Raw genomic sequence first — 23,731 nt, 5'->3', positions numbered from 1 at the left:
TTATTTATTTTTAAATAGCTGACATGCCGATCTGAAATTAATATCGTACCTACCGAGAAACAACTCCAAAGAGTTCGTAATATTGTAAATAGTTGTAGTATACAGATAACGATTTTATAGGATCTAAGTATTTTAGTACTACTAAGTATTTTTTATTACTACATCTTTTTTCATCAAGATGTTTTTATTACTTATCAATAATTTCAATTCTTATTATAACCTTATATGAATTAATTGCAAATTAATTATTTTATTTACTTCTCTTTGTCGTGTGGCCATAGATAAAAATAATTATTCCTTACTGTTTTTGTATTATTTATCTGTATTATAATATTACCTATATATTTTGTTATCTATAAAATGTAATTATTCAACAAGGTAATGTTCAAAAGTAAAAAAAAAATATATAAAAAATTTAAATCAGAAATATTTGTTATGGTTAACTGTTGATACTTGTCTCCGCGCAATTTTAAATGCAATTAATTACGAAGTATATATAACTCTTAAGTCTCATATGTATATTACAAAATATATGTTTTAAATACATGTGAAAAGATAATTTCGGTTTATTTTAAGTAAACAGTAGCGAAGTATTTTTATAATCATGGTTATCCCTAGCCCCTTTGTTTATTGGGCACAAACTGATAAAAATATATCATTAAAAATTGATTTGAAAAACGTCAACAAGCCGGATATAAATGTGTGTGAAAATAACATTAAATTTGCAACACGGGGAGTCGGCGCTCATGGCGATAGTCAATATGAATTCAGTCTAGATTTATTTTCACCAGTTGTTTTAGTAAGTATATTGCCATTAATTGAATAAGTTTTATTTTATATAAGTTTATGTAATCTACACCTTTTACGAAACGTGATTTTCAAGACCCAACCTTATATATAAATTTATAGAATAAGGAAAATGAAACAACATCAGTGCGAATATTCGACAACAGAGTTGACGTTCTATTGCAAAAAGAAAAGGCAGCTTGGTGGCCTAGGCTTACAGCACAGCCTCAAAAACCGGCTTGGCTAAAGGTAAAATAAATTAATTAATAATTGTAGAAACAGAAATTCACTTATACAGCTATTTTTTGCAAAATTTGTTTTATATAAAATAATATTTTAATCTTCACGCTTTATCTTGATTATGGATTGGCCAGAGGAACCTGGGAACCTGGAGTTAAGATACTCCCTTCTAATCTAAGATACTCCCATTTCCCACTTTTTTCCCTGAGTGGAAAAACTCACAACTATCGCGAAATTAGTAATTAATTTTTATTTATTCAGTAATCTAGACAGGCACTAAAGCCAAGTTCAGAAGCTGAAAATGCTGGAAGCTAGAAATGCAAGATAGGCAGACATAGATTACTTCATGTCAAGACACTCCCTGGCATCTCACTTTCCGCCGAATTTTCGAAATATTTGTTTGAAAAGTGAGTTGAGTGGCGAAACTTAACACAGCAGCAATTTGTCTTGTTAACATTGAATATTTCATTCACCCGAGCGGAAATAGAACCTTCATCCATCAAGTCTTCAGGGTTTATTAATCTTAAATACTGTTATTTAGATTAACTTTGACCTATGGAAATCTGAAGATGGCCATGACAGTGAAGAAGAGGCTCGAGATGTCATGAAAGATTACCCAGGGATGTATGAACAACTGCAAAAAGAGGAAATTGGGTATAGAAAAGGTAATCTATCTATATATATATAAAAGGACTTGTCCTCACTGACTGAGGTAAGACGCACACACAGCCGTAACCACTGTGCGTAGAAACGTGAAATTTGGATAGATGTTTACTTTCGTAATCTGGACATCCACTAAGAAGGGATTTTGAAAAATTTTAACCCTAAAGGGTTTAAAGTTTGTATGGAAAAATCTTTAAATCGGCACCGATTCTTATAAAATTTGAAATTTAGATTTTTAATAGTATTTAATTAAATACGTGTTTCATCGTTTTCTAGAATTCTCCCCCTAAGGGGTGCAAATGAGGGGTTGAAAGTTTGTATAGATTTTTTTTAAATCGGCACCAATTTTTATAAAGTTTGAAATTCAGGCTCTTAAAAGTATTTAATTCAACAAATGTTTCATGATTTTCTAGAATTCTTCCCCTAAGGGTGCAAATAAGGGGTTGAAAGTTTGTATGGAAAAATTCTTTTATCGCCAGCGATTTTTATAAAATTTGAAATTTAGACTCTTAAAAATATTTCATTGAACACATGTTTCATGGTTGATTAGAATTCCCCCCCAAAACAAGCAAGCGAAGCTGCGCGCGTCCGCTAGTTATTAATATTTATAGTTATTATTATTAATTGTCTACTTTTTAGTGATACAATGGTTTTACTATGATAGAATCTATACTAATATAATAAAGCTGAAGTGTTTGTTTTATAGATCTCTGAATCTACTGCTCCGATTTACTTTTTTTTTGTTTTGTATGGAATTTGCATTCTTCAGGAGTTACATTTTCTTTATAACATTATGGTGTAAGTCTTAGTTAGGCGTAAATAATGAAAAAACAATAATAAGGAATGCCAACGAATTGATTTAGGCGCGTGCGCCGTAGAAATAGTGAAATATGTATATGTCTGTACATTCTATGACAAAAATATTAAATATTATTAGTTTTAAAAAAAGTCCGCGACACCATATATCTATCTCTTATAAATAAGCCAGAATAAGGCAATTTGTGACAAAAAATATTTGTAAAATGTAAGGTGATATTTTAAGGTTTTTTATTTGAAAAAGATATTGAAACTTATGAGCAAAAGTTACTCTATCTTCATAAGATAAGCTTTGGCTTATATAGTATAAGTTTAATTTGAACGTATACTTTTCGAGAAAATGTAGATTTAGAATAATTCAATGCTTTGTTTACGGCCGCCAGCATATGATCGAGCTCCCCCGGGTCCCTTGCCGCTGGTTATATACTCCCAAGAAGCCACATAGCGCTTGCACTTTCTCAAAGTTATGAAAAATGATTGTATGTATAATAAATCTTATAGCAAATGCAGCATAAATAAAAGAATTATAGGTGATATGCGGGCGAAGCCGCAACTGGGCCGCTAGTATAAATATACATTGCCTTCACATTATTGATAATATTTTTTATAAAGTTCTATAGTATCAGGCTATAAAGAATTTTACTTCACGAAACGACACTTAATATTCAACTTTGTGATTATCATAACAGTAAAAAAAAAATATTTTTTTGATAAAAAATACATACAAATGAATATGATAATACCTTCATAATCATTTATATGTATTATTTATCATGTATTTTTTTTAAAATTACCTTGTTGCTATATAGTTTTTTGGCATATAGCTTTTACCTACTGTTGGAGCTAATGTTGAAACACTCAGTTGCCCACTTTCTGTCCAAATCTCAAAACATCGCGAGTTAATTGGCACTCACCACTGCGCTTTGTCTTGTTACCAGGGCGAGAAAATGAAAATAATGCATTCTCACGATCGGGAATCGAACCCACAACCGTTGCGTTCAGTCAGACACTGCCGCTGCGCCGCGATGGCGTCATAAAAAATCCTAAATTATGATATCTTAACTGATATAAAAAAGGATTTTCAATATTATTATTTTCATTTAGTTTATCACAATCATACGAGATTGTTGTTTCTTTAAAAGAACTAATGATTTTATAAAAAAAAATATATAATAAAAAATGATGTTTTCAGAAGATTTCAAGAAAGTGTATCTAGTTATATACAATTTGTTCCAATTCATCGGTTTTACGTATGTTTTGTGCGTGATGGGCGTGAGATATGGTAAGTTGGAGTACGATTCCGTGATGGACACGTACGAGCACGTCGGGCCCGCGATGAAGTTTTTACAGCTGATGATGTTTCTGGAGGTCATGCATCCATTGTTTGGATATACTAAGGTTGGTTGTAATTGTGTTTTGGTTTTAAGGTAAAAGTTTTAATGTTGTGGTTATTAATGTTTTAACTTAAGGGGCCTGCTGCGGTGAAAGGGCACAAGCGTGCGGCTGTAAAAGCGACGTTGTGAGTTCGATTCCCAATCGAGGAGATGAAATGTTTAATATTTTCATTTCATCGCTCTGGTAACGAGGCAAAGCGGCGGCGTTGAGTTGCGGAATTCAAGACCGCGTTTTGTCTTGTTCCAGAGCGCTAATATGTAATTATCAATTCATTCCACGAATGAAAATTAAGCCCACAACTCACACATATAATTAGTTTTAATTAATATAATATAATATTTGTAATCAATATAAACATTTGTTTTCTTTTTTATTTGGTTTCAGGGTGGTGTCCTAGTGCCCTTCCTGCAAGTGGGAGGACGTGCTTTCGTATTATTCGCCATGATTGAATCGGAACCCCGAATGCAAACTAAACCTGTTGTTTTTTATTTGTTCTTAGTGTGGAGTATTATTGAAGTTGTCAGGTATGTTCACCCATTGTTTTTAGTAATGTTAAAAGTATTTGTTAAAATAATTAGCCAAGGCGCAGCGTTTAGTTCCGCCACTCAACAAGCAGTTTTTAATGCTACATTTCCCTTGCCTTTTCATTGCCCTGCTATATGTAGGATACATCGTGAAACTAAAATAATTTATAATATATATTTATAAAATAATTTATAGTATAAGAGTTTATAAACTGGAGATAAAGAAGAGTTTAAGTTCATTTACCTTAAGTAGATGTATCGCTAATGTCAAATTAACTTTAAAATAGACAGTTTAATAAGGATAAGCCGGTAAGGATTATTAATAGTAGAATTTTATATCTAAATAATTTTGTTTTTTATACAATATATAATTTTACTTATTTTACGCTATTGCGGCGTAGCATTTCACTGTAAACGGTGTTTACGGGTTCCATTCCCACTTGAGAGTAAAAGAGTGAGACAAATTGCGTTTAGCACCGCCACCCAACACGCAATGACATATTTTTTAACATGTTTGATCATTGGATACTTAATTATTAAAAAAAAACTCCCGTGGTTTAATGAAATTAATAACTAATAAAATTAAGAGCTAACTTTAGGATGCCCACGACTCAGGGACTCCAGATGTAATATACTTCCCGCTCTCAACTGAGATTTCAGAGTTGAGAGTGATTTATATATGTGGCTTTAGGTCACAAGTCAACAACTTAAGTAATCATTGTTTATTTCTGTGCTAATAAAACAATAAATGTTAAAGACCAGAGTCCCACATTAATTAACATTATCTTAATTTGCATTTAGTAATTATTTTATTTTTAAATATAAGTAAAATATTTTATTAAGGTTAGTCTTGGCGCAGGGGTACAAACGTGCAACTATTATTGTGATAGGTTGTGAGTTCGATTCCCACTCAAGGAAATTAACAAACTAAAGCGCGGCGTTGAATTACGCCACTCAAAGCACGAGCATGGGGCATTGCGCCTCGAGAACTCAACAGAAAATGGGGAACGAAAGTGTCTTAATGGAAACTGAGTGTCTTAACACCAGGTTCCTACTATGTATTCTCTGCTTTACCTGTTATGTGCGGGATATAGCGTGAAGCTAAAAGAATATAAAGTGTTTTAAAATGCAATTTTATGTCAATATTAGTTATCTATGTAAATTGTATAAATTATATGAAGATATTTAGTTTTATTAACAAGTACTGTCTTATAACGATTGTTGTAAAGGGACATAAAGTAGTACAATCTTTATAGAACAGATTAAAATAAAAAAAAATAAGAATGAAATTGAAAAAATAAAGGAATCGTAAATAAAGACTGACAGGTAATATAGAGATAAAAACACATTTAAGGTTTTTTTTATTTGTCGTTAACAGATGAATAATTAGGTAACTCTACAACTCTACAAGGCCAACAAGTATACAGTACCTATAAATTTCAGCTTTTCAATTGTTGAAATTTATACTGCTGAATCCTGCATAAAGCAGAGTAGGCAGAGGGAAACTCATATTAACACATACGGGTTCCCCACTTTCCGCTAAATTCTGGAGGCGTGTGGAGTACGTGTTGAGTGGCGAAACTCAACGCCGCGGTTTGCCTCGACACCAGAGTGAAGAAATTAAAATATAAATGTAATTAAATATTTCATTTCCTTGAACTCACAACCAGTCGCGTTTACGGGCACACTTAGTGCCACTGCGGCACGACAGGCCACTTCAATTAAATTGATTTAAAAAATATATTTCTGTCCACAGGTATCCATTCTACATATCTCAATTATACAAAAAGGATATTTACATCCTAACCTGGCTCAGATACACGATGTGGATACCTCTATACCCAATAGGTGTTTTATGCGAATCCATTGTAATATTACGAAATATACCATACTTTGAAGAAACACAAAGGTTTACTATATCCATGCCCAACGAGTGGAACTTCGCCTTCCACATGCCTTCCTTTTTGAGAGTATACTTACTTTTACTTACCTTCCCCGGACTGTTCTTTGTAATGAGTCACATGCGTAAGCTGAGGTCGGTTAAGTTGAAACCAAAGATTGTTATTAAGAAATGTAAGTAAATTAATTAATTATTATGATATTAATAGTTTTGTGTATATTGCATAATATGAGCTTTGTGTACTGTATTGTTGTATTGATTTATTGCAATATTTATGTATTTAATTAATGAAACCTTATCAATATATTGCAAAACATGGATTCATTTTATTATTAAGTCTAGAATTTATAATTGTAGAAAATAAAACTAATAAATACGACAAGATATAATGAACGCCAATCAGAGCCATTACCTCACGCCTTAGTAAAGAAATGAATTGACATTTTGTATTGAGCGATTACTCAGATTTGACGTCATAATTGGCTCCATGACACTTCTACCCATTATTGGGATCTTTAAAGTTATAAATGAAATTGTATTTTTTTTATTTTAATACATTAATACAATATAAATACGTTTCGTGCCTATTATTGTACGTGGGAAGTTGAAAATGAAATAAAAATATGTGAGTGAGTGAGACTTTACATGTCACATACAAGATTGTGTAGTTTTACATAAATTTATATTTAGATTTGAATATTAGTATGGAAATTCATAAAATTTGTTTAATGATTGACATGCTATGGAATAATTTAATTTGCTTATTTTAGTAATGTATGAAAATCTTCATACATGTTCTTAGAGGAATTAGATATTAGATTTCTTTATGAAAACAAATTCCCTTGTGTGTATTGTTAAGTAAATGCTTATACATTGTTATAATTATGGTTGTGTAATGTGTATCATTTACCAGAAAATTTATTTTTTCTTAAGAATGTGATGAAAATTATATATGAAACTGGATATTATGAATGATCATAAACTCGAACCACTGTTTTTACACATGCAATAGAATTATTTAAAATAAAGATTAATTATGACAATTTATTTTAATGGTTGAAAATTGGTTATAAATTAAAGGAGATTTATTTATTTACCAAAAAAAATTATACATTTTGTTATTTTGGCTTCATTCAAGTACTATTAAATGTAAACTTAATAAAAATATAATATTGTCAATAAAAGAGGACATTGGGCATTTGACTTTCATTTGAAAGATAGCTGAAATTTTGTGACCATAGTGAAGTATTTTTTAAACATTGGTATTCTTAGTTCTGTGCAATATGTATTTAAATGCCTTCTTAAATTGAAAATGCACAATATACCCATTAGTTGGAATAACTAAAGAAAACTAAAACAATTTAACTTCATATTCAGGTAGTATTAAACACCTATTCTTGTTACTATTTACAAAAAAATGCGTGAAGCCGAAATACAATATAGACCTCTATAATAAATAAAATATTGAATATCCTCATCAATTCCATGTGTTTAAAGGTTGTCCATAGTCAATAATCAACATTTTCGGAGTTTGAAGTGAGTTATAAAAATTGTCTGTCTAAATATTTTCGTAGTACAAAAAAAAGAGTAAGATTACTTACACCATTTCTGAGTTTTCAATCAATCAATCAAAAACACTTTATTGTACAAAGAAAATACAATTAAATTTCTAATTAAGATACAGTGCATAGGTGGCCTTATCACTATAAGTGATTTCTTACAGGCAACCTTTTTTCAACTTAATATAAATGATTCTTTGAATTAACTAAGTTCTTAATAATAGGGATGGTACTGGAATCTTTTAATTTAATCATATAAAATATATATATTATTTCTGAGTTCTTTTAAAATATTCTTAAGATTGTTTCACTAAAAAAAAGCTGTATTACAATTTTATTTTGTTAATATTTTTTTATTTTATATGTTAAGACAAAATAATTTGTTTTTTTTCCAAACTTGTGTCTCAATTTTAAAATGTAACCTTCACAGTATCTTTTTTTGAACCCACAATAACAGCCACAATAAGGTATAATCATTACAAGCTTACTGTAATCAAATCTTGCAACTTAAATTTGATCCACTTCCTCGTTTCCGATTGAGCTGAAATTTTGCATGCATATATAAATCGTATGACAATGCGATATTATTATGACATAGAGCTGATTTCACGATGGGGCTGGAAGGTGGCCATAGGAACTCTGTAATCAAACGATGCAACCCCATCGAGTTTGAGCTTGTTTGATTCATCTTGATGAGTACTTTGATACTAAATGGTAACCAGGATCTGGTCTGGTCTATTCGATTTTTATAAAATTTGAAATTTAGACTCATAAAAATATTTAATCGAATGTGTTTCATGGTTTATTATAATCCACTCCCAAGGGTGCAAATAAGCAGGTGAAGCAGCACCATCTTTTCCTTTCGCTATATCTGTTGTTTATAATCAACCACACAACCACAGCAACCCTTGTCTATTAAGGAGAATATAACTTTAATAATAATAGATATTGGGTGTAATAAAACATACAAGTAAACTAACAAATAATTCTTTAATTCTGGCCAAGCAACTACACCTCATATTGACTATTTACTTAAATGAAGGTATTACCTGATGAATTAGGAATACAAATCAGCCACTGTAGCATATTGTAGGTGTTTCAAAATACCAATATTTGAATAAAGTATTATTAATGTCACTGACTGACTTGTAAGTTCCATACAAAAAGGCATGCATTTAAGAGCGCAGTTTAATGTAAGCCCTCTTGAACCAATCAAAGGGAGAGCTGTGGGCATAGTACTCATGGAAGATTGGCTCAACCAGCGTGTCTGGGGGTACACTCTTGTACACACGCTCACCATAGTAAGTGCCGACCTACAAAAAAAAATATATTACCTTCTACTAATATGTATTAGTCTTGGCAACACATTCGTTTTATGGTAGTTGTCAGACCTAAGGTGCCTATCTTCAATGATTTTTAGCAGTGTGTTATGTATAGTTAATAGTTATGTTTTATATAGTCTTAAATTATTATTAGTGTAAGTTCACATTACAAATATGTCTTTAATTTCTTAATCTGCACTTTATAAATATTACTAGAGGCCATTTGTGGCATAGGGACAGAAATTTGGCTGCAAGTGCGACAGTATTTCCAATAGATGAAATATTTAATCTTCTCTACTGGGAATAGAATTTTCAAATCTTTAGCATTAAGTCTTGCCCTCAAAGTGCAATTCTTTCAGTATTCGGCGACAAGCGAGTAATGGAATTTTATTGAAAGCGAAGTGTCGCTAGAGGAAATCTAGAAATGGTTTGCTTCGCCTACCGTCATAAAGTGTGAACCAGAACAAAAATTTTTTTTCGATAGATGTATGAATTTTAAACCTACATACCTCCCACCCGGGAACATCACGCATGAGTTCAGTTTCCGCGTCACGGTTTCTGCGGAGTTGCTTCAAGTATTCTCGATCTCTTTCAGCCAGTAGCATTGGGTAAATAGCCATCTTAGCAGATCGCATTTCGATCTCATTTTTGCGGATTTTTTTGTTAGTTATACTGTAGAGGTATAAGGAAAACGCAGTAATGCCGACGAAGCCAGCAAACATAGTATACCCTGAAAATATATACAATGTTTATGATAAAAAATTTAACCTAAATAAAGATTACATAACCTTCGTATGTTACTTCTTGCAATTGTATATATTTATGTTACATTTTTAATAACCTTACCGCTAAAATATTGTTTTGCGGGTAACCTTTTAAAAGGTATAGGTTTGTAGCCTCCCGAAGGAGGCAAATCCTGTTTTCGGGCTATCTGACAAGCCTCAGCCATCTTTGACCCGACTGTGACAGCACAATATGACAGTGACTTTTGTTTTATTCATCACAGATTATTTAGAAGTCAGAATGAAATACTGCTCATTTGTCTATGTCTTTAAAGCATGAAGGAATTTGAAACAAACAGATAATAAATTTAAATTTGAATGCTTAGCAACAGGAGCTATTAGAAAAATATTGATGATATGCGTGTATATTTTACATATTCATATTTGTTTCTGCAATGGACCAAGAAGCACAAGCTGATATTCCAGAATGTCTGGGAGACGAAACTGAACTGAAGATAAGACCCTTAGAACGCATAAAACTAAATCCAAAAGTGCCTATTGAACCATCAGTTTATGGTAAAGGAAAAAATTTCAGCCGACCGTGGATCCTTCAAGATGGTAGGGAAGTACCAGGACAGGGCAGTGAAATGCGAGACAATTTCAGAATTCCTAGAAAACCAAAGCAAGCTGAAGGTAATATTGTATTGAGATTTCACTTTGTATTTCACTTATAGAATGGCAGGCAGAGAGATCTTCCTGTTACTACTCTACGTTTCTCATGCACCGCTCACTTTTCGAGAGCTTTGCCTTGTTACCAGAGCGAAGAAATGAAAAGCTGTCCCTAGAGTGAGTATTGAACCCACGAATGTCGCTTGGCGAATGCGCCGCCGTGCGCCATGGCGTATGCGGCTATGGCTGTTTTTTTTCATATCATATAAATATTTTAAATAATCTTTCAATCCTTTAAGGTATACGTAAACGCATGTTAACTGACTTCTTTTGGGAACAAATGCTTGACGAAGTTATTGAAGAATTAGCAACTTCGCAGCCAGTAGCTGAATATTGTTCAGAGTACGATGCAAATTTTGTTAAAGATGAATTTGAACCTCGTAATCTAGAAGTTACGGCTGATAAAAATGTACGTTTTCTGTTATCAATAAAGCTTATAATTTTTGATAAAACATATTTTCATATATTTTAAATTGATATTGCAGATGCATCTTAAATATCCTTTATATGGAACAGGATCCAGCGCAATTACGTACTATAGTGAAAACATTAAAAAGACTGGCCCTGTAAGTAAACAACTTAGAAATTTGAAGTCTAGCTGTCGATTTTTTTCTTTACGGTTAATTATAGGCACATTTCATGCTCTTAGTAGTAATTTTTCAACTGTCAAGAGTCAATGAGGCGAGTCGTGGCTCAGTGGCACAATGTATGACGGTAAACGCGACTGATTGTGAAATCGATCCCCACTCGAAGATATGAAATATTTACTTAAATTTATATTTACATTTCTTCGTTCTGGTGTCGAGGTAAAGCGAGGCGTTGAGTTCGCCACTCAAGACGTAAGTAATGCCTCAGGAATGGGAAAGGAGTGCTAAACACTAAGTTCTCTCTGCCTACCCTGCTATGTGTGTGCGGGATACAGCTTGAAGCTGATTTTGATTTAATTTATTTATAGGGGGAAATATTGGAGAAATTTCGAAGATGCCAATATTTCACAAAACCAATGGAAGAAAGATTGGATGTTGGCTGGGTTTTGTAACATTTGCAGCGCTGCGTTCTGTATAATTCAAAACATATAAAGAATAAATGTTTAATTTTGTATAATTTTTTTTCAATTAAAAATACATTTTTTTCGATATTTTATTTTATTACATAATAAAACAGAATTTTCAACAAACATTTAAAATAATAAGTCCTCATCGTCCCAGTTATGCGGGTAACAAACTGGCTTAAAATCGCCTGCTGACACGGAAGTTGAAGAAACAACCCCAGTGTAAATATTAGCGATAGAATTCAAAGACTCTTTTGGTGAAACCGAAGGCATAGTAGATTTTTCTGTATACAAAATATAATTTATTATACTCTGCGCAAATGCTTTTCTCAATATTTCCTTATCCATATATGTTGAAATCAGTCGTGGCCCAGGGCCATAAGTGTGAATGTAAAGGCAACTGGTTCGAGCCCCATTCGAGGAAATTAAATATTCATTTAAATTTCTTTGCTGTCGAGGGAGAGCGCTGTTTTGAGTACCCTGTGCCTACTCTGCTGTGTGCAGGATACTGCGTGAAGCATTTATTTTACAACTAAAGTTATACATACAGATGTAATTCACCAAGTTTTCTTTGTGACGTTGCAACTAAAAGCAACGATGAACTTTGGCATATAAGTTGTTTTATTAGCAGCATGATATGATATTTCTGGATTTCAATTCACACGTAGTAGATGTCAGCTTTGATTGCTTATAGATATGCAAGCCTATCTACTAATAGTAAAATTCTTACATCATTCGTAGAACAATCTCAGTACGATATCGACTGTGGTCGACTGTCTCGTACTCCCACTTTCTTATTAAGGCCCAACCAAGATCCTAAAGGTTCTCTATTATAATTACAAAATTAGATACATGAGAATAAAGTATGGAATATAAAAGTAAAACGAACCGCTTTCTTCAATATTGCCTTCGATAGATTTTTTGTCAATTTTAGTTTTCAATAAATATTGGTTAAAATTTTTCTTAGCTTTAACCATTTTCAGTCGATGAAATTCTTCTCGTTCCTAGTTGTGCCATAATTATATGATTAATATTTTATTAACATTATAAAATTTATTATAAACGAGAAAACAAACACTACCCTCTCGTCCATCTCTGTTAAAATATAATTTTCAGTATTATGAAGCTTAGGTAAAATTACTTTTCCGATACTATTTATCTTTCTGAAAAAAAAAGGTTACTGAAGTTAAATTCAGATAATTTCAAATCATTTTTTAAATATAAATTAAATAAATTATGGTTAAGGGTGAAATAAAGGCAATTTTTTTAAAATGTAATTTGTACAGAATAGAATACCTCAAAGTAGATTTTGTGGCTTCATCAAGTAACAAGCATGTATTTCGTAACGAAGCAAATGTAATCAGCAATTTTATAGCTTTTCTAAAAGCTTTCTTAGTTTCAGCAGTTCTATGTCCACCAGCACCGAGGCCGGCATAACGTAGTGCGTCATTAACCGTATTGTCTTCCACTATTTGAAGGGACATAGTTGAGACTCCTGATATATTTTCGGGAATACGTTTGACACGAATTTGAGCCTGATAAATAAGAAAAACATAAAACGTTAATGCTATTAAGTAATGTTTCTGATTCTACTATGTAACATACAAAAGAGTATTTTGATTACTTCGTCAACGTTTTCCAGTACTAATGCGTTAGACTCTCCATTTGTGAATTTAATAGCAGCCAAAGAAATATATGCTTCTTTTAATGTGTGGTCTAAAACCGCTTGCGTTGTTACTAGTTCAGTTGCAGCTTGATGTCCTCGCATTCTTAGAGCATCTGCTTTCCTCTTCAATAATTGATATCCTTTATTTACTTTTTCCTGGCGATTTTTTATTTCTCGTAACATAAACATTGAAGCTGTAACTGGATAACGGTTTTCGGCATTCATTGTTGCAATTTTTTTTTTTTCGTTGTTCACAGTTTTAAATATTTTCAGTACTATACGTAGTTGACAATAATATAAATATATTTAAAAAAACAAATGAAAAAATAGAAATAATCAAAGAGAATTTACTATTGATGTTAAATAAAAATATTTTTTTTTGTTTCAACTTTAAATAATTCTGAACGCAATGGACGCTTGCCACCTTTTCTTACTAATTTCTGAACTGACATTGTGAATGTCAAAACACTATCTTGTGGTAAAAGATGCATTCTCCGAAAATAACATAAATAAAGGTTAATCAGGATAATTTCCCTCAACAATAATGTCAGGAGGACTTATAGACAAAGTTTATATAGGTCTGGACAATGCGCCGGCCGCATTTGATATAAAATCAAGAATTCTCGGACCTGTGAGTTACTCAACATTTTCTACGTATGATTAAAGAATATTTTTATTTTAACAATATATAATTCTTATTTACAGAATGGAACAAATTTAGAGTATATAAGATCAGAAACTGGAGTAGTAGCTGTATTAAAGAGCGATAAATTTGAGCCTTTACATTTAGCACTTCATCACACCCGATCAGAGGCATTAGCAGCAGCGCGATCGTTGGCACAAAATCTTATTGAAACTATACGTGCAGAACTAGCGCAATGGAGTGCCGCTCAAGCGGGAGGGCCACCGCCTGCGCTTAACGTACCTCCACCCACTCTGACCACTACTGCTGCTCCTCCTCCTGTTCCTCCACCAGTAGTGTCTGTATCACTATCAACACCATCGACATTAACAACATCAACACATCCCACAGTAATACCGCCTGTAGTCAGTGTAGCTCCTGCAAACACACCACTTATGACGGTTAGACAGCCCACAGTCTTACAATTGCTACCCCAGCAACAGTATGTTTTAAATCAGGAAAGTGGCCAATTGATACCCATAGTGCAACCTGGTGTCCAAGTTTCAAATACAAATTTCACATCCTTGCCTATCGCACAGCATTTAAGTGCAATACAGCAACCTAATTTTGGTGCCACCCAACTAGTAGATTTATCTAGTATGCAACCTGTGAATGTAACTCAGCTGCGATTAAGTGGAGTACCATCATCTATGTCAATGATATTGCCAAATGGCTTATCATTTCCGCAAGCAAGTTTGACTGGAGCAGATACCACAACTGTCAGCTCGGCAACAGCTCCAGTAGTTTGTGCGGCACAAGGTACAAATTCTTCACAAAAAATTCTATATAGTACTGATAAGGGTGATAAGGATATAAAGTACCAGATACAGGGTACTGACACTATGCAATGGACAGTTCCAGGATCGCAAACAATGCTTATACCATACCAACAGTTGCAAGACCTGACTTCCAATCAGACGGGCCTGAGCAATATTCAACCACAGCAGTTTGTATCTGTAAGTACAAATAAATAAAAACTATTTTTAAAAAAATATATTTAAAAAAGAAAATGGGAAGTGCAGTGTTTCAACACAAGGTCCCCTCTTCCTATCATGATTTGGACAGGATATAGCAAAGCTTAAAATAAATTATATGTAATAAAAGTAATGTTGTATTCTTATAGTGATTATAGCTGTTTTATATCATGTCATTGTTGCACACTACTACAACATTTGATTGTACACAACCAAAGAACATTTTTTGCCCATTATTCCACACAGTGTGATAAATCTAAATAGATTTTTCAAAAATGTAAATAGATTTATCAAACTTGTTAATAATTACACTTGGACTTTTTAATATTATTTTGCTATAAATTCACAATTTTAGAGATATTTGCTTTGGACACGTTACTGCCTTAGGTACCTAAGTAGTAGGTATTGTATTTGCTAAGTACTAAGTATATACCTAAGTATTAGGTATCAGGTAGTAGGAGTAAACCAAATCATTATTTTTGTAAGAATATTTTTTAAAGCAGGACATGTCTCTTTACTCCAGATTGCTCCTGCAAATAGTTTTCAACAAACATCACTTCCCTTGTCTGCAGTTCAGTTACAACAGTTACAAGCCACGGGAACATTTATGCAATTGAATCAAAAGGTATTTATGTAGTATTATTTCTTTAGTAAAGTGTTTAAAGTTATTTATACTTTAGGGTCCATCCGTACATTAATGAGGTCATATGTTAAGGGGGTTAAATAATTATTAAAAAAATATTTTATTAATACTTTCAATTGGAGTTAAATTTACAGACAAAGATAAAAAGTACAAATAAAAAATGAAAAAATAATGTGTATAATAGATTTATATCTAATTAATTATTTATATTGTATTTTATTATGTTTTTATTAAAAAAATATGATTTAAAGATTAGGTTATCAATATATATTTTTTAATATAATAATTATTATATAAATGTTGTAATACTATTTAATGTTGTATTTTATATATTTATTATTTGTGATTATATACATTTTTTTTAGTATATATCTTAAGCAGAAAGAACCTACAGTTAGGATATTCTCAGTGTCCCTTGATAAGTTCCCCACACATTGAGTAGTGGAACTCAACGCAGTATTTTATCTTTTCATCAGAGTGAGAAAATCCAAAATAATGCTGTCTAATAATAATGTTTATGTTGAATACATTTTTTAAATTATCCTTACATAAAAAATATAATAAAGTATTTTACATTTCTTAACAGCCAATAGTCAGCAGTGCATCCTTAATAAATATAATATCAACCGGTCAAGCGTCTTCTCCGCAAATTATCTCAGTGAGCAAATGCAAATACATACATAAATTATATTAGCATTTCACCATACTAATAATATTACATTACATTTCTTAATTGTTTTCCTCGCTTATATTAATTATTATAATGTTTATTTGCGATTTCATATTATGTTTAGTGTTAAAGAGTCTGTTACATATATTGAAATTCGCACATTTTCTCATTAGATTTGATTTTTGTTTTCTTAATATTTTGATTTATTACTTTTATATTGGTATTTGTGTAACGGTTTCTTCTCCCCTTACAGCTTCCATAGTTACTTTCTACTACTTTTGTTGCATATAATATGTTTAACCTTTTGACTTTAGCCATTTATTTATAACATCTGTTAAATGATATCGGATTATATTTCATCATCATCGTCATCATCAACAGCCATCTTTTGTCCGCTGCTGGACATAGGCCTCCCCCAATTCTCGCCAATTATATTTAATGATCAAATGATATTATATGATTAATTTTTTTCTTTTCAAAAATATTAAAATTTTCTTTTTCTTCTTCAAATTAAAAAAAAATTCTGTGAATATATTTATTTACATTTTAAAAAAAGAATATTCAACTTCAAATTTTCTTGAGCATAATAATACGTAAGCCAAAAATGTATGTAATATTTGTACATTCATACATTTTTGGATATGAACATTTTTGCATTAAAAATAAACTTTTTTCTGGAGGATAACAGTATTATTCTCATTCAATGTTGATATCTTATTGTCAAATATATTGATTAATGAAAATCGATTTTGCGGCACAAGTTATAAAGAATCGATTCAATCTATTATAAGATTTCAATAAGATAATAATCCGATATCTCCTCATTATTATCACTGGCCTCTCCATTAATCGGTTTTTGGGCTTTTCGATGTTGTCTCAAAATTATCTATTATTTAGATACAATTTAAAAAAAAATAAATTAAATTTTAGAATTCCTCAACTCCAACGAAAAACTCACAAGAAAATAGAGGGCAAAAGAGATTATCTGACGGCACTCCAAGTCAGTTACAATTAAGGCCTATAGCTCCTGCCGGGTAAGTCTAAATTTGTTATTTTTATTATTTATGTACAAATTGAGTAATAAAACGAACGTTTCAGGTTCTTCGAAATGTCAAATATTCTTGGGAATTTGTCATGTTTGCAATAATGATTGGTATTTTAGTTCTTTTTTAGTACTTCACGAGTTTTTTTTATTTTTTATAATGACTAGGCAAATTTCCAAAAATAAATGGCAAATTACGACGACGTAATCAAACTTCGGGGGCAGTCTGGTGTGTTGATATCTAAATGAATTTAAATTATAATATCGTTAAGGCTTGTTTAGATCTTTTGGGTTTTTAAATACTAGTTCAAATTTTAAATATTACAAGAAATCATAGACGTTAGGTCGTTTTTTTTCAAAATTAATAATAATTAAGTGCATGAAAATTTCCGGAATAAGATTTAAATAATTTTAATAGACGACATTTTGTTATTTAATTGATATTTTGTGTGTGTATTGAAACGATACGATGCCGCAGGTCACATGTAAGCCAGGACAAGGCCTCTACGAGAGATTCCCGATCGTGGACCACTTCTACAGGTATATTGAAGATTTAAATAACATTTTATAAGCGAGATTATACAAAAACATGTCCTTTTTTACCTACCTTTGTAGGTCTAAAGAAATCCCGCATTAAGCTGGGTAAATACTTCCGCGATTGTGAAACTTAACTTGCAACATGATACTAAGGCTCGTATTGATAAATCGCTTTCAAATCTGAGATCGACCTTGAGATGCTGTTTTCATTCATAGATATATAATTTCTGAATGAAAACAGCATCTCAAGATTAATCTCTGACTTGGGAGCGCTTTATAAATACGGATCTAAGAGTCTTCGTTCTCAATTTTTTGCCTATTTTGCTTTCATACTCATAACATGTCATATTTTGCATATATATCAAATTATTTTAAAGTCTCGCTTATAAATTGTTTTAAATCACCCAAATTCTAATTATTTCCGACCCTGTAATACGTAGACATAATATGGCGTTGCGTAAAATATGCTCTTTTATGAGTCGCGGACTGTAATGCCAAGCGATTCTCTTTCAGTTTCAGATCGAAGTATTGAGAAGGATATACAAAATATGTATGGAACCATCAAATTTCTTATTGGATTTGTTTTTGTGACATTTCAATGTTTTAAGTGATTTTTAAACAGATGACTGTACATCAGATGTTCGTCGTTCTTTGTTTTACAAGTCTTTCATTTTTGTTGTTATTTATTACTTTCTTTATTTGTGGACTTACAGATTCTGCAAAACTTTCTCAACAATTTTCTTCGGAGCTTAATGATTCGACAATGATTCTAATAGTAGAATAAATAGCATGTAAACATAAAATTTATATGATTATTAATAATTGCATGCATATTTTCATACTTTGCTAACCTTAATATATATTTTTTATATGACTACGTATAACGGTTATTACTTTAGATTTAACTTGTAACTTGTAACTGTATTAATTAAATCATTAGATTGAGTGCGTAGAGCGTAGATCGTACTTGCGTAGAGCGTCAAATGAACATTTTAAGTGTTTTATAAAATATATTCCATATTTCAAAGTTGACATAATTTTTTAAAATTATAATTGCATGTTTTCTCCGATTTTCTTTTATTTATTTATTATGTATATAACGGTATATTGCGTAGTATTAAGATTAATGTTGGCGTAATTTTTAATGCGATTTTTTTATTTGTTTCATTTTCATTTCTACCGCGATAAATATTCGATTTTGGCGAAAACTTTTGAGACTATAGTGCGTTTTGGCGTTATTTTTTGCAATATTTTATGTTAGTTATTGTTTGTGTGATTCAGAACTTGATTCATTGTGCGAGCGGTGACGATGCGGGATATTGATACATTCGAACGGAATGTTGCCATATTACTTTTCTAACCTTTTGCGTCGGTACTTTAAAATTAAATAAAAAATAAAATTGCAGCTTTTTTATTCTATTGTAAAGCAAATTCACGGAAAGCGAACCGCCCTTAAAGCAAATGGAAAAGAATCTTAGCAGTATCATTTTTATAATTGTATTTAAATATTACGGTTATGTATTTGTTTCTATTTGGATTTAGCGAAGGAGAACCTGCCTACGTACAAACGTATTGATCGGTCGAGCATGATCTATTTGTGCTGTGTTAAGGCTTCTTCCAGCTGTCTGCCATCTAATTACTACACCACAGTATCCATCAGTATAAAACAAAGAAATATTTTTCCTTTATTGCTTACTTTGATAGAAGTTCTGTTCTAGGCTTTGGTTACGGCGTTCCGAACGTGCCAGTTGAGTACTAATCTCTCCGCCAATGACATTGGCGTAGTGAATAATGTATGTGTTGCGTGGAGAACTCACCAAGGAGGTTGCCAAAGAGATGATGGTACAAAATAGGAGAATGCATGTTAAAAATAGATCCAGTTACAGTTCGATCGAGGTCGACAGTCTGACGCCACTCTACGCAGGTGGCTGACTGCCTTGTGCGCTCGCAGAGAGAGCCAGTAAGGATAGCCTTCACCTAATCAGTCCATCGCATGGCGGATCTGCCGCACGGCCTGCTGCTGCTATTTATTAATCGTTATAAATACATAAAATTCGAATTTACAGGACAGGATTATATCAATATTGAGAGGTCGAGATTGGAAAAAATATTCGTCTAATTCAATACAAAATTTATTTTTATTGATTAATGATTTTAGCTTGTTTTATGGATTTTTAACTTATAGGTGCAGATTGAAACTGGAAAAGCAGAAAATTATAAAAAAAGTTGCATGAAAAAAAAAATTAATTTTGCCCTTTTATTACAGGTTTCATTTCAGCTACTTCATTGCCGAATGTCTTCGACGAACGACGATTTGGAAGAACGCCTTCCACAATTGTTATATTATGCATGTTTTATACAATAATGCGATAGCGTAGTGTTTTTGCGTAGCGTAATTTCATAATAATATTATCGTAAACTGTAGATTAAAGCGATCCAATAATTATATTTTGTATGGAAATTTTTAATAACAAAATTTATGTAGAGAAGGCCTTTATTCTACAGTTACGATGTTTTAAGTAAATAATTGACATAATAAATTATTCGATACAGCTAGAGACAACACAATGGTCAGTATGGGAATGAAAATTAATCCAGCTCACGGCACCATCATCCACGTGTCTTCAGGGCAGCAGACTAAGTGAGTTGTCTAATGTTTTCAAAATAATATATTTTTTGAAAGTTTCTCCTTATAATTTTATTTTGCTTGTTTAGGTTTTGAAGCATTGCAATGCTTTTATTAGAAATTTCATCTTTAATTTAATGCGGTAATGACTATTCTTATTGCCAGGCCTAAGTAATGTTTGTTATAATAAAATAATAATTTCAAATTACCTATTACTTAATATGTTTAGTGTTGTTCCTGAATGATTAATATTTTTTTTAATATTTTCTAGTGTATCAGCTTCCTCGGTAGCACAGGATGGATCTGGAATGTACATAAAACAAATAGACAGAAACGCAATACAAATACAGTCTACTAAAGACGCACAAAAGCAAGAATTGACTGCAAATAAATTACAAAACGCAACACAAAATGTCCAAATGATAACCGTGCCTCAAGGAATGACTGTTTTACAGAATCCTCTTAATATAAGTCAGATGCCAACTGTCATAGGTCAGCCGAATAGCCAAGTGTATATGATACCCACAAATCATTCCAACCTCGTCCAAGGCACAATACCTCCAGGTCTGATCGGCCAGCAGGTGCTGCAGCCGGGACAAAACGTGACAGTGATGCAGCCAAACCAGCTTGGCATGCCAGGCGGAATGCAGTACAACGTGCCAATAATGCCAATGAATATGCCAAACTCGCAATATATGCCGGGGATAAATCTCAACACGCAATTGTCGACACAGCAGTTAAATGCGGCTCTGGCAGGACAGCAGCTTGCTAATTCCAATTTGACGGTTTCTGGTACTATACCTATAGTCCAAGCTCCCCCGTCCTCCCCTATGACTAATCCAGCGATACCTGTCTCACAACCTCCTCCCGTTCACCAAATTTTACCTCAAAACTCCAATTTTATTACGCCAACTTCGCAATATGCGGGCATGCCGCCGCAGTATGTGATGCAAGGTAACTCCGGCGCGATAACTATGCCTGTAACTAATCCCAATGTGCAATATACAATGCCGAGCCAAGCGACCACCCCCGCTCCGACAAACGGCAACGGACAGACTGCTGCAACGGAAACTGATGCGAATGGCACTAATAACCAAACAAACTACATATCATCTTCATCACAAGAGGCATATTCTATATCTGGAACGACTCCAGCCCAGACTCCAGGTCAGACCTTTACAAACGATGGAACATCCGCTGCTCCTTATACAGCTAATCAAGGAACGCAAAGCTATGGCACAAACGGCAATGGCACGCAAAACTATAATGGCAGCCAAACCCCGACACAGCCGCCGAGCTACCCATCAAATGGATCGAACCCTCAGACCCCTACTCAATCGTACTCTCAGAATGCAACTCCAAGCTCACAAAATACATCACAAGCGAACTTCTCGCCTTCAACCACACCAGCTCCTAACCAGACCTACCCAGCACCTAACATGCCAAACGTGGCATACCCAAATAACTCCCAGAACCCGTACCCCAATGCCACTGGCCAGAACTTGGCAGCATATGCCAACAATCAGTATCAATACACAAGTAGACCATGGTTCAGGCCGCGATTTGGATCTCCCCAAGGTTCCCCATACAATTCTGGCGTTGCCAACGCACCTCCAATGCCAGTCCCGCCTCCGTCTGCCAATTACAACTACTGGCAGGACAGTTGAGATTTGGAGATCATCGAGTCAGACATTCTTCCGGACTCGTGACATCAGGCGGAGCTCAGTGTCTATTTATTAAACTAGACATTGAACATTAAGACATTGTAAATAGTGATAAGTGAACCAGTGGACAATTATTCGAACAAATATATAGTGCTGTGTAAAATGGCTTCAAATACTGATGTGTCATTTTATAGATTTATCTCGCAGCTGAATAGAAAGGGCTCTGATTTTAATATTCTGATTTTATATATATTTCTGAAGTTAGTCGATATATTGTTCTCGAAGAAAATAGGTACATTCTTTATATTGTATGTGTTATAGAAAACTGAAAGAGGTTTTAGGTAAAATCTAAAACTATTTCAATTTCTATGATTTTTTTTAGTTTCTTGCTGTATCCCGCATATAGCAATGTAAGCATAGGAAATTAGTGTAATTTTCGAGACGATAACTGAAATCGATGAGGAAATGAAAGTAATACTCGTGGAAATCGAACTTACAACTGCCGCGTTTACAGTATGTCTGTGCTATGAAATGGAATTGAAAATGTCAATTTTAAATGTTTATATAAAAAAATTAAATAATATGGCGAAATTATAATGATAGGTTTTCTTTTTTTTTGCGTTAATTTTTATTATAACATATACAATATGAATACTTCATAGTATATTTGTAACAAATATATATATATATATATATATATATATATATATATATATATATATAGTGTAAATTAATATGTTGTCTTTATAAATCTGTCAAATACCAGTTTAAAATATAGCTCCAGTGTAAGTTTATTAAGTAAATGTGAATTGATGTGTAGTAGAAGTTTTAAAAACAGTGTTTGTTTTGCGTTGCGCCATCTTTTTGTTATATCTTAAATAATTTAAGACTTTAACGCTACTTCAAAGGAATTGTAACATATTAAAATTAACTACAGTTAGATATACATTGATGTTTGTTTAATTAAAAAAATACATCATAATAAACGATACTATAACCATAAGTTATATTGTTATTCCACTTAAATGTACAAAATATCAATGAATATTATAAATTACTATACAATTTTCATCGGAGCCCTTATATTGAATACAAATACAAAATGTCTCTTCAAGACCCACTCACTTATAGTAAATGAGATGACATTGTAAAATATGATATATTTAAGAGACTGCTTAAATATTAATTAAAATTACATTTATAAAATGTATAAATAAATATAAACATAATAAAAGTTCTAGATTCTTCTGTACGCTGATTACGCTTTGTAAATCTCATGGACCTGTATTGTATGTAATAGTATAAAAGATAATAAATGAGAAAGTTTATTTAAAACGAACTATTTTTGTATTATTTTTGGTCATGTTCATTTATTTATATTTTTTTACTTGATGCTGTATTCTGCAAACAGGGTAGGCAAAGGGAACCTAGTGTTAAGACACTCTGTTCCAAAAAACAAAAATATTTTAGGGTAAATGTGATAATGATATAATTTTTCTGTAAGTTTTTAGATTTACTGA

At 32.3% G+C, this 23,731-nt stretch overlaps 5 protein-coding genes across 10 annotated transcripts; 3 read left to right on the top strand and 2 right to left on the bottom strand.

The window, feature by feature from the left end:
- Nucleotides 1-349: 349 nt before the first annotated feature.
- Nucleotides 350-8,279, top strand: Hacd2 (3-hydroxyacyl-CoA dehydratase 2). 3 transcript variants are annotated; one of them, XM_085185157.1, is made up of 6 exons: nucleotides 350-799; nucleotides 910-1,035; nucleotides 1,568-1,691; nucleotides 3,698-3,903; nucleotides 4,285-4,424; nucleotides 6,181-8,279. In XM_085185157.1, the coding sequence occupies exons 1-6, from the start codon at nucleotides 605-607 to the stop codon at nucleotides 6,503-6,505; spliced, it is 1,116 nt and encodes a 371-aa protein (XP_085041283.1). In that variant the 5' UTR covers nucleotides 350-604; the 3' UTR covers nucleotides 6,506-8,279. The 3 variants fall into 3 exon arrangements, with proteins under 3 accessions (XP_085041283.1, XP_085041285.1, XP_085041284.1); XM_085185159.1 differs by having other exon boundaries at nucleotides 359-799; nucleotides 916-1,035; XM_085185158.1 differs by having other exon boundaries at nucleotides 359-799; nucleotides 3,701-3,903.
- A 575-nt stretch (nucleotides 8,280-8,854) lies between these two features.
- ND-B16.6 (NADH dehydrogenase (ubiquinone) B16.6 subunit) lies at nucleotides 8,855-10,210 on the bottom strand. Its single transcript, XM_085185161.1, has 3 exons — nucleotides 10,052-10,210; nucleotides 9,715-9,935; nucleotides 8,855-9,196 (listed from the first exon to the last, which is right to left on the bottom strand). The coding sequence occupies exons 1-3, from the start codon at nucleotides 10,152-10,154 to the stop codon at nucleotides 9,059-9,061; spliced, it is 462 nt and encodes a 153-aa protein (XP_085041287.1). The 5' UTR covers nucleotides 10,155-10,210; the 3' UTR covers nucleotides 8,855-9,058.
- A 12-nt stretch (nucleotides 10,211-10,222) lies between these two features.
- LOC146539628 (uncharacterized) lies at nucleotides 10,223-11,739 on the top strand. Its single transcript, XM_085185160.1, has 4 exons — nucleotides 10,223-10,620; nucleotides 10,896-11,065; nucleotides 11,142-11,222; nucleotides 11,612-11,739. Exons 1-4 carry the CDS (start codon nucleotides 10,383-10,385, stop codon nucleotides 11,693-11,695), a joined length of 573 nt encoding a protein of 190 aa, XP_085041286.1. The 5' UTR covers nucleotides 10,223-10,382; the 3' UTR covers nucleotides 11,696-11,739.
- Nucleotides 11,740-11,836: 97 nt separating this feature from the next.
- LOC146539627 (V-type proton ATPase subunit D-like) lies at nucleotides 11,837-13,660 on the bottom strand. 2 transcript variants are annotated; one of them, XM_085184964.1, is made up of 5 exons: nucleotides 13,332-13,660; nucleotides 13,004-13,242; nucleotides 12,789-12,870; nucleotides 12,597-12,711; nucleotides 11,837-11,991 (listed from the first exon to the last, which is right to left on the bottom strand). In XM_085184964.1, the coding sequence occupies exons 1-5, from the start codon at nucleotides 13,596-13,598 to the stop codon at nucleotides 11,837-11,839; spliced, it is 858 nt and encodes a 285-aa protein (XP_085041090.1). In that variant the 5' UTR covers nucleotides 13,599-13,660. The 2 variants fall into 2 exon arrangements, with proteins under 2 accessions (XP_085041090.1, XP_085041091.1); XM_085184965.1 differs by having other exon boundaries at nucleotides 12,600-12,711.
- A 147-nt stretch (nucleotides 13,661-13,807) lies between these two features.
- On the top strand, nucleotides 13,808-23,550 carry LOC146539626 (uncharacterized). Of its 3 annotated transcripts, XM_085208084.1 has the most exons (9): nucleotides 13,808-14,004; nucleotides 14,079-14,814; nucleotides 14,911-15,011; nucleotides 15,553-15,654; nucleotides 16,259-16,330; nucleotides 17,273-17,376; nucleotides 17,863-17,924; nucleotides 20,475-20,562; nucleotides 20,819-23,550. In XM_085208084.1, the coding sequence occupies exons 1-9, from the start codon at nucleotides 13,918-13,920 to the stop codon at nucleotides 22,212-22,214; spliced, it is 2,748 nt and encodes a 915-aa protein (XP_085064210.1). In that variant the 5' UTR covers nucleotides 13,808-13,917; the 3' UTR covers nucleotides 22,215-23,550. The 3 variants fall into 3 exon arrangements, with proteins under 3 accessions (XP_085064210.1, XP_085064208.1, XP_085064209.1); XM_085208082.1 differs by having other exon boundaries at nucleotides 14,079-15,011; XM_085208083.1 differs by lacking the exon at nucleotides 16,259-16,330 and having other exon boundaries at nucleotides 14,079-15,011.
- Nucleotides 23,551-23,731: the final 181 nt, after the last annotated feature.

The sequence above is a fragment of the Heliconius melpomene genome, chromosome 4 (genome assembly GCF_056956725.1).
Source record: "Heliconius melpomene rosina isolate 202511_hmr_F chromosome 4, ASM5695672v1, whole genome shotgun sequence".
NCBI lineage: Eukaryota > Metazoa > Arthropoda > Insecta > Lepidoptera > Nymphalidae > Heliconius > Heliconius melpomene.
The sequence above is the reverse complement of the archived record's forward strand: the minus strand, read 5'-3'. Positions and strand labels throughout refer to the sequence as shown.

Excerpts from the sequence above, each read along its gene's own strand:
- LOC146539626 (XM_085208082.1), top strand. The coding sequence starts at position 13,918 with ATGTCAGGAGGACTTATAGACAAAGTTTATATAGGTCTGGACAATGCG. Across the intron at positions 17,925-20,474 it reads ATCGTGGACCACTTCTACAG|CTAGAGACAACACAATGGTC; the intron begins GTATATTGAAGA and ends TATTCGATACAG. Across the intron at positions 20,563-20,818 it reads TCTTCAGGGCAGCAGACTAA|TGTATCAGCTTCCTCGGTAG; the intron begins GTGAGTTGTCTA and ends AATATTTTCTAG.
- LOC146539627 (XM_085184964.1), bottom strand. The coding sequence starts at position 13,598 with ATGAATGCCGAAAACCGTTATCCAGTTACAGCTTCAATGTTTATGTTA. Across the intron at positions 12,712-12,788 it reads TAACAGAGATGGACGAGAGG|GAACGAGAAGAATTTCATCG; the intron begins GTAGTGTTTGTT and ends TGGCACAACTAG. Across the intron at positions 11,992-12,596 it reads AGGCAATATTGAAGAAAGCG|AAAAATCTACTATGCCTTCG; the intron begins GTTCGTTTTACT and ends TTTTGTATACAG.
- ND-B16.6 (XM_085185161.1), bottom strand. The coding sequence starts at position 10,154 with ATGGCTGAGGCTTGTCAGATAGCCCGAAAACAGGATTTGCCTCCTTCG. Across the intron at positions 9,936-10,051 it reads CGCAAAACAATATTTTAGCG|GGTATACTATGTTTGCTGGC; the intron begins GTAAGGTTATTA and ends ATATATTTTCAG. Across the intron at positions 9,197-9,714 it reads GTGATGTTCCCGGGTGGGAG|GTCGGCACTTACTATGGTGA; the intron begins GTATGTAGGTTT and ends TTTTTTTTGTAG.
- LOC146539628 (XM_085185160.1), top strand. The coding sequence starts at position 10,383 with ATGGACCAAGAAGCACAAGCTGATATTCCAGAATGTCTGGGAGACGAA. Across the intron at positions 10,621-10,895 it reads AAAACCAAAGCAAGCTGAAG|GTATACGTAAACGCATGTTA; the intron begins GTAATATTGTAT and ends CAATCCTTTAAG. Across the intron at positions 11,066-11,141 it reads AAGTTACGGCTGATAAAAAT|ATGCATCTTAAATATCCTTT; the intron begins GTACGTTTTCTG and ends TTGATATTGCAG.
- Hacd2 (XM_085185157.1), top strand. The coding sequence starts at position 605 with ATGGTTATCCCTAGCCCCTTTGTTTATTGGGCACAAACTGATAAAAAT. Across the intron at positions 800-909 it reads TATTTTCACCAGTTGTTTTA|AATAAGGAAAATGAAACAAC; the intron begins GTAAGTATATTG and ends ATAAATTTATAG. Across the intron at positions 1,036-1,567 it reads AAAAACCGGCTTGGCTAAAG|ATTAACTTTGACCTATGGAA; the intron begins GTAAAATAAATT and ends ACTGTTATTTAG.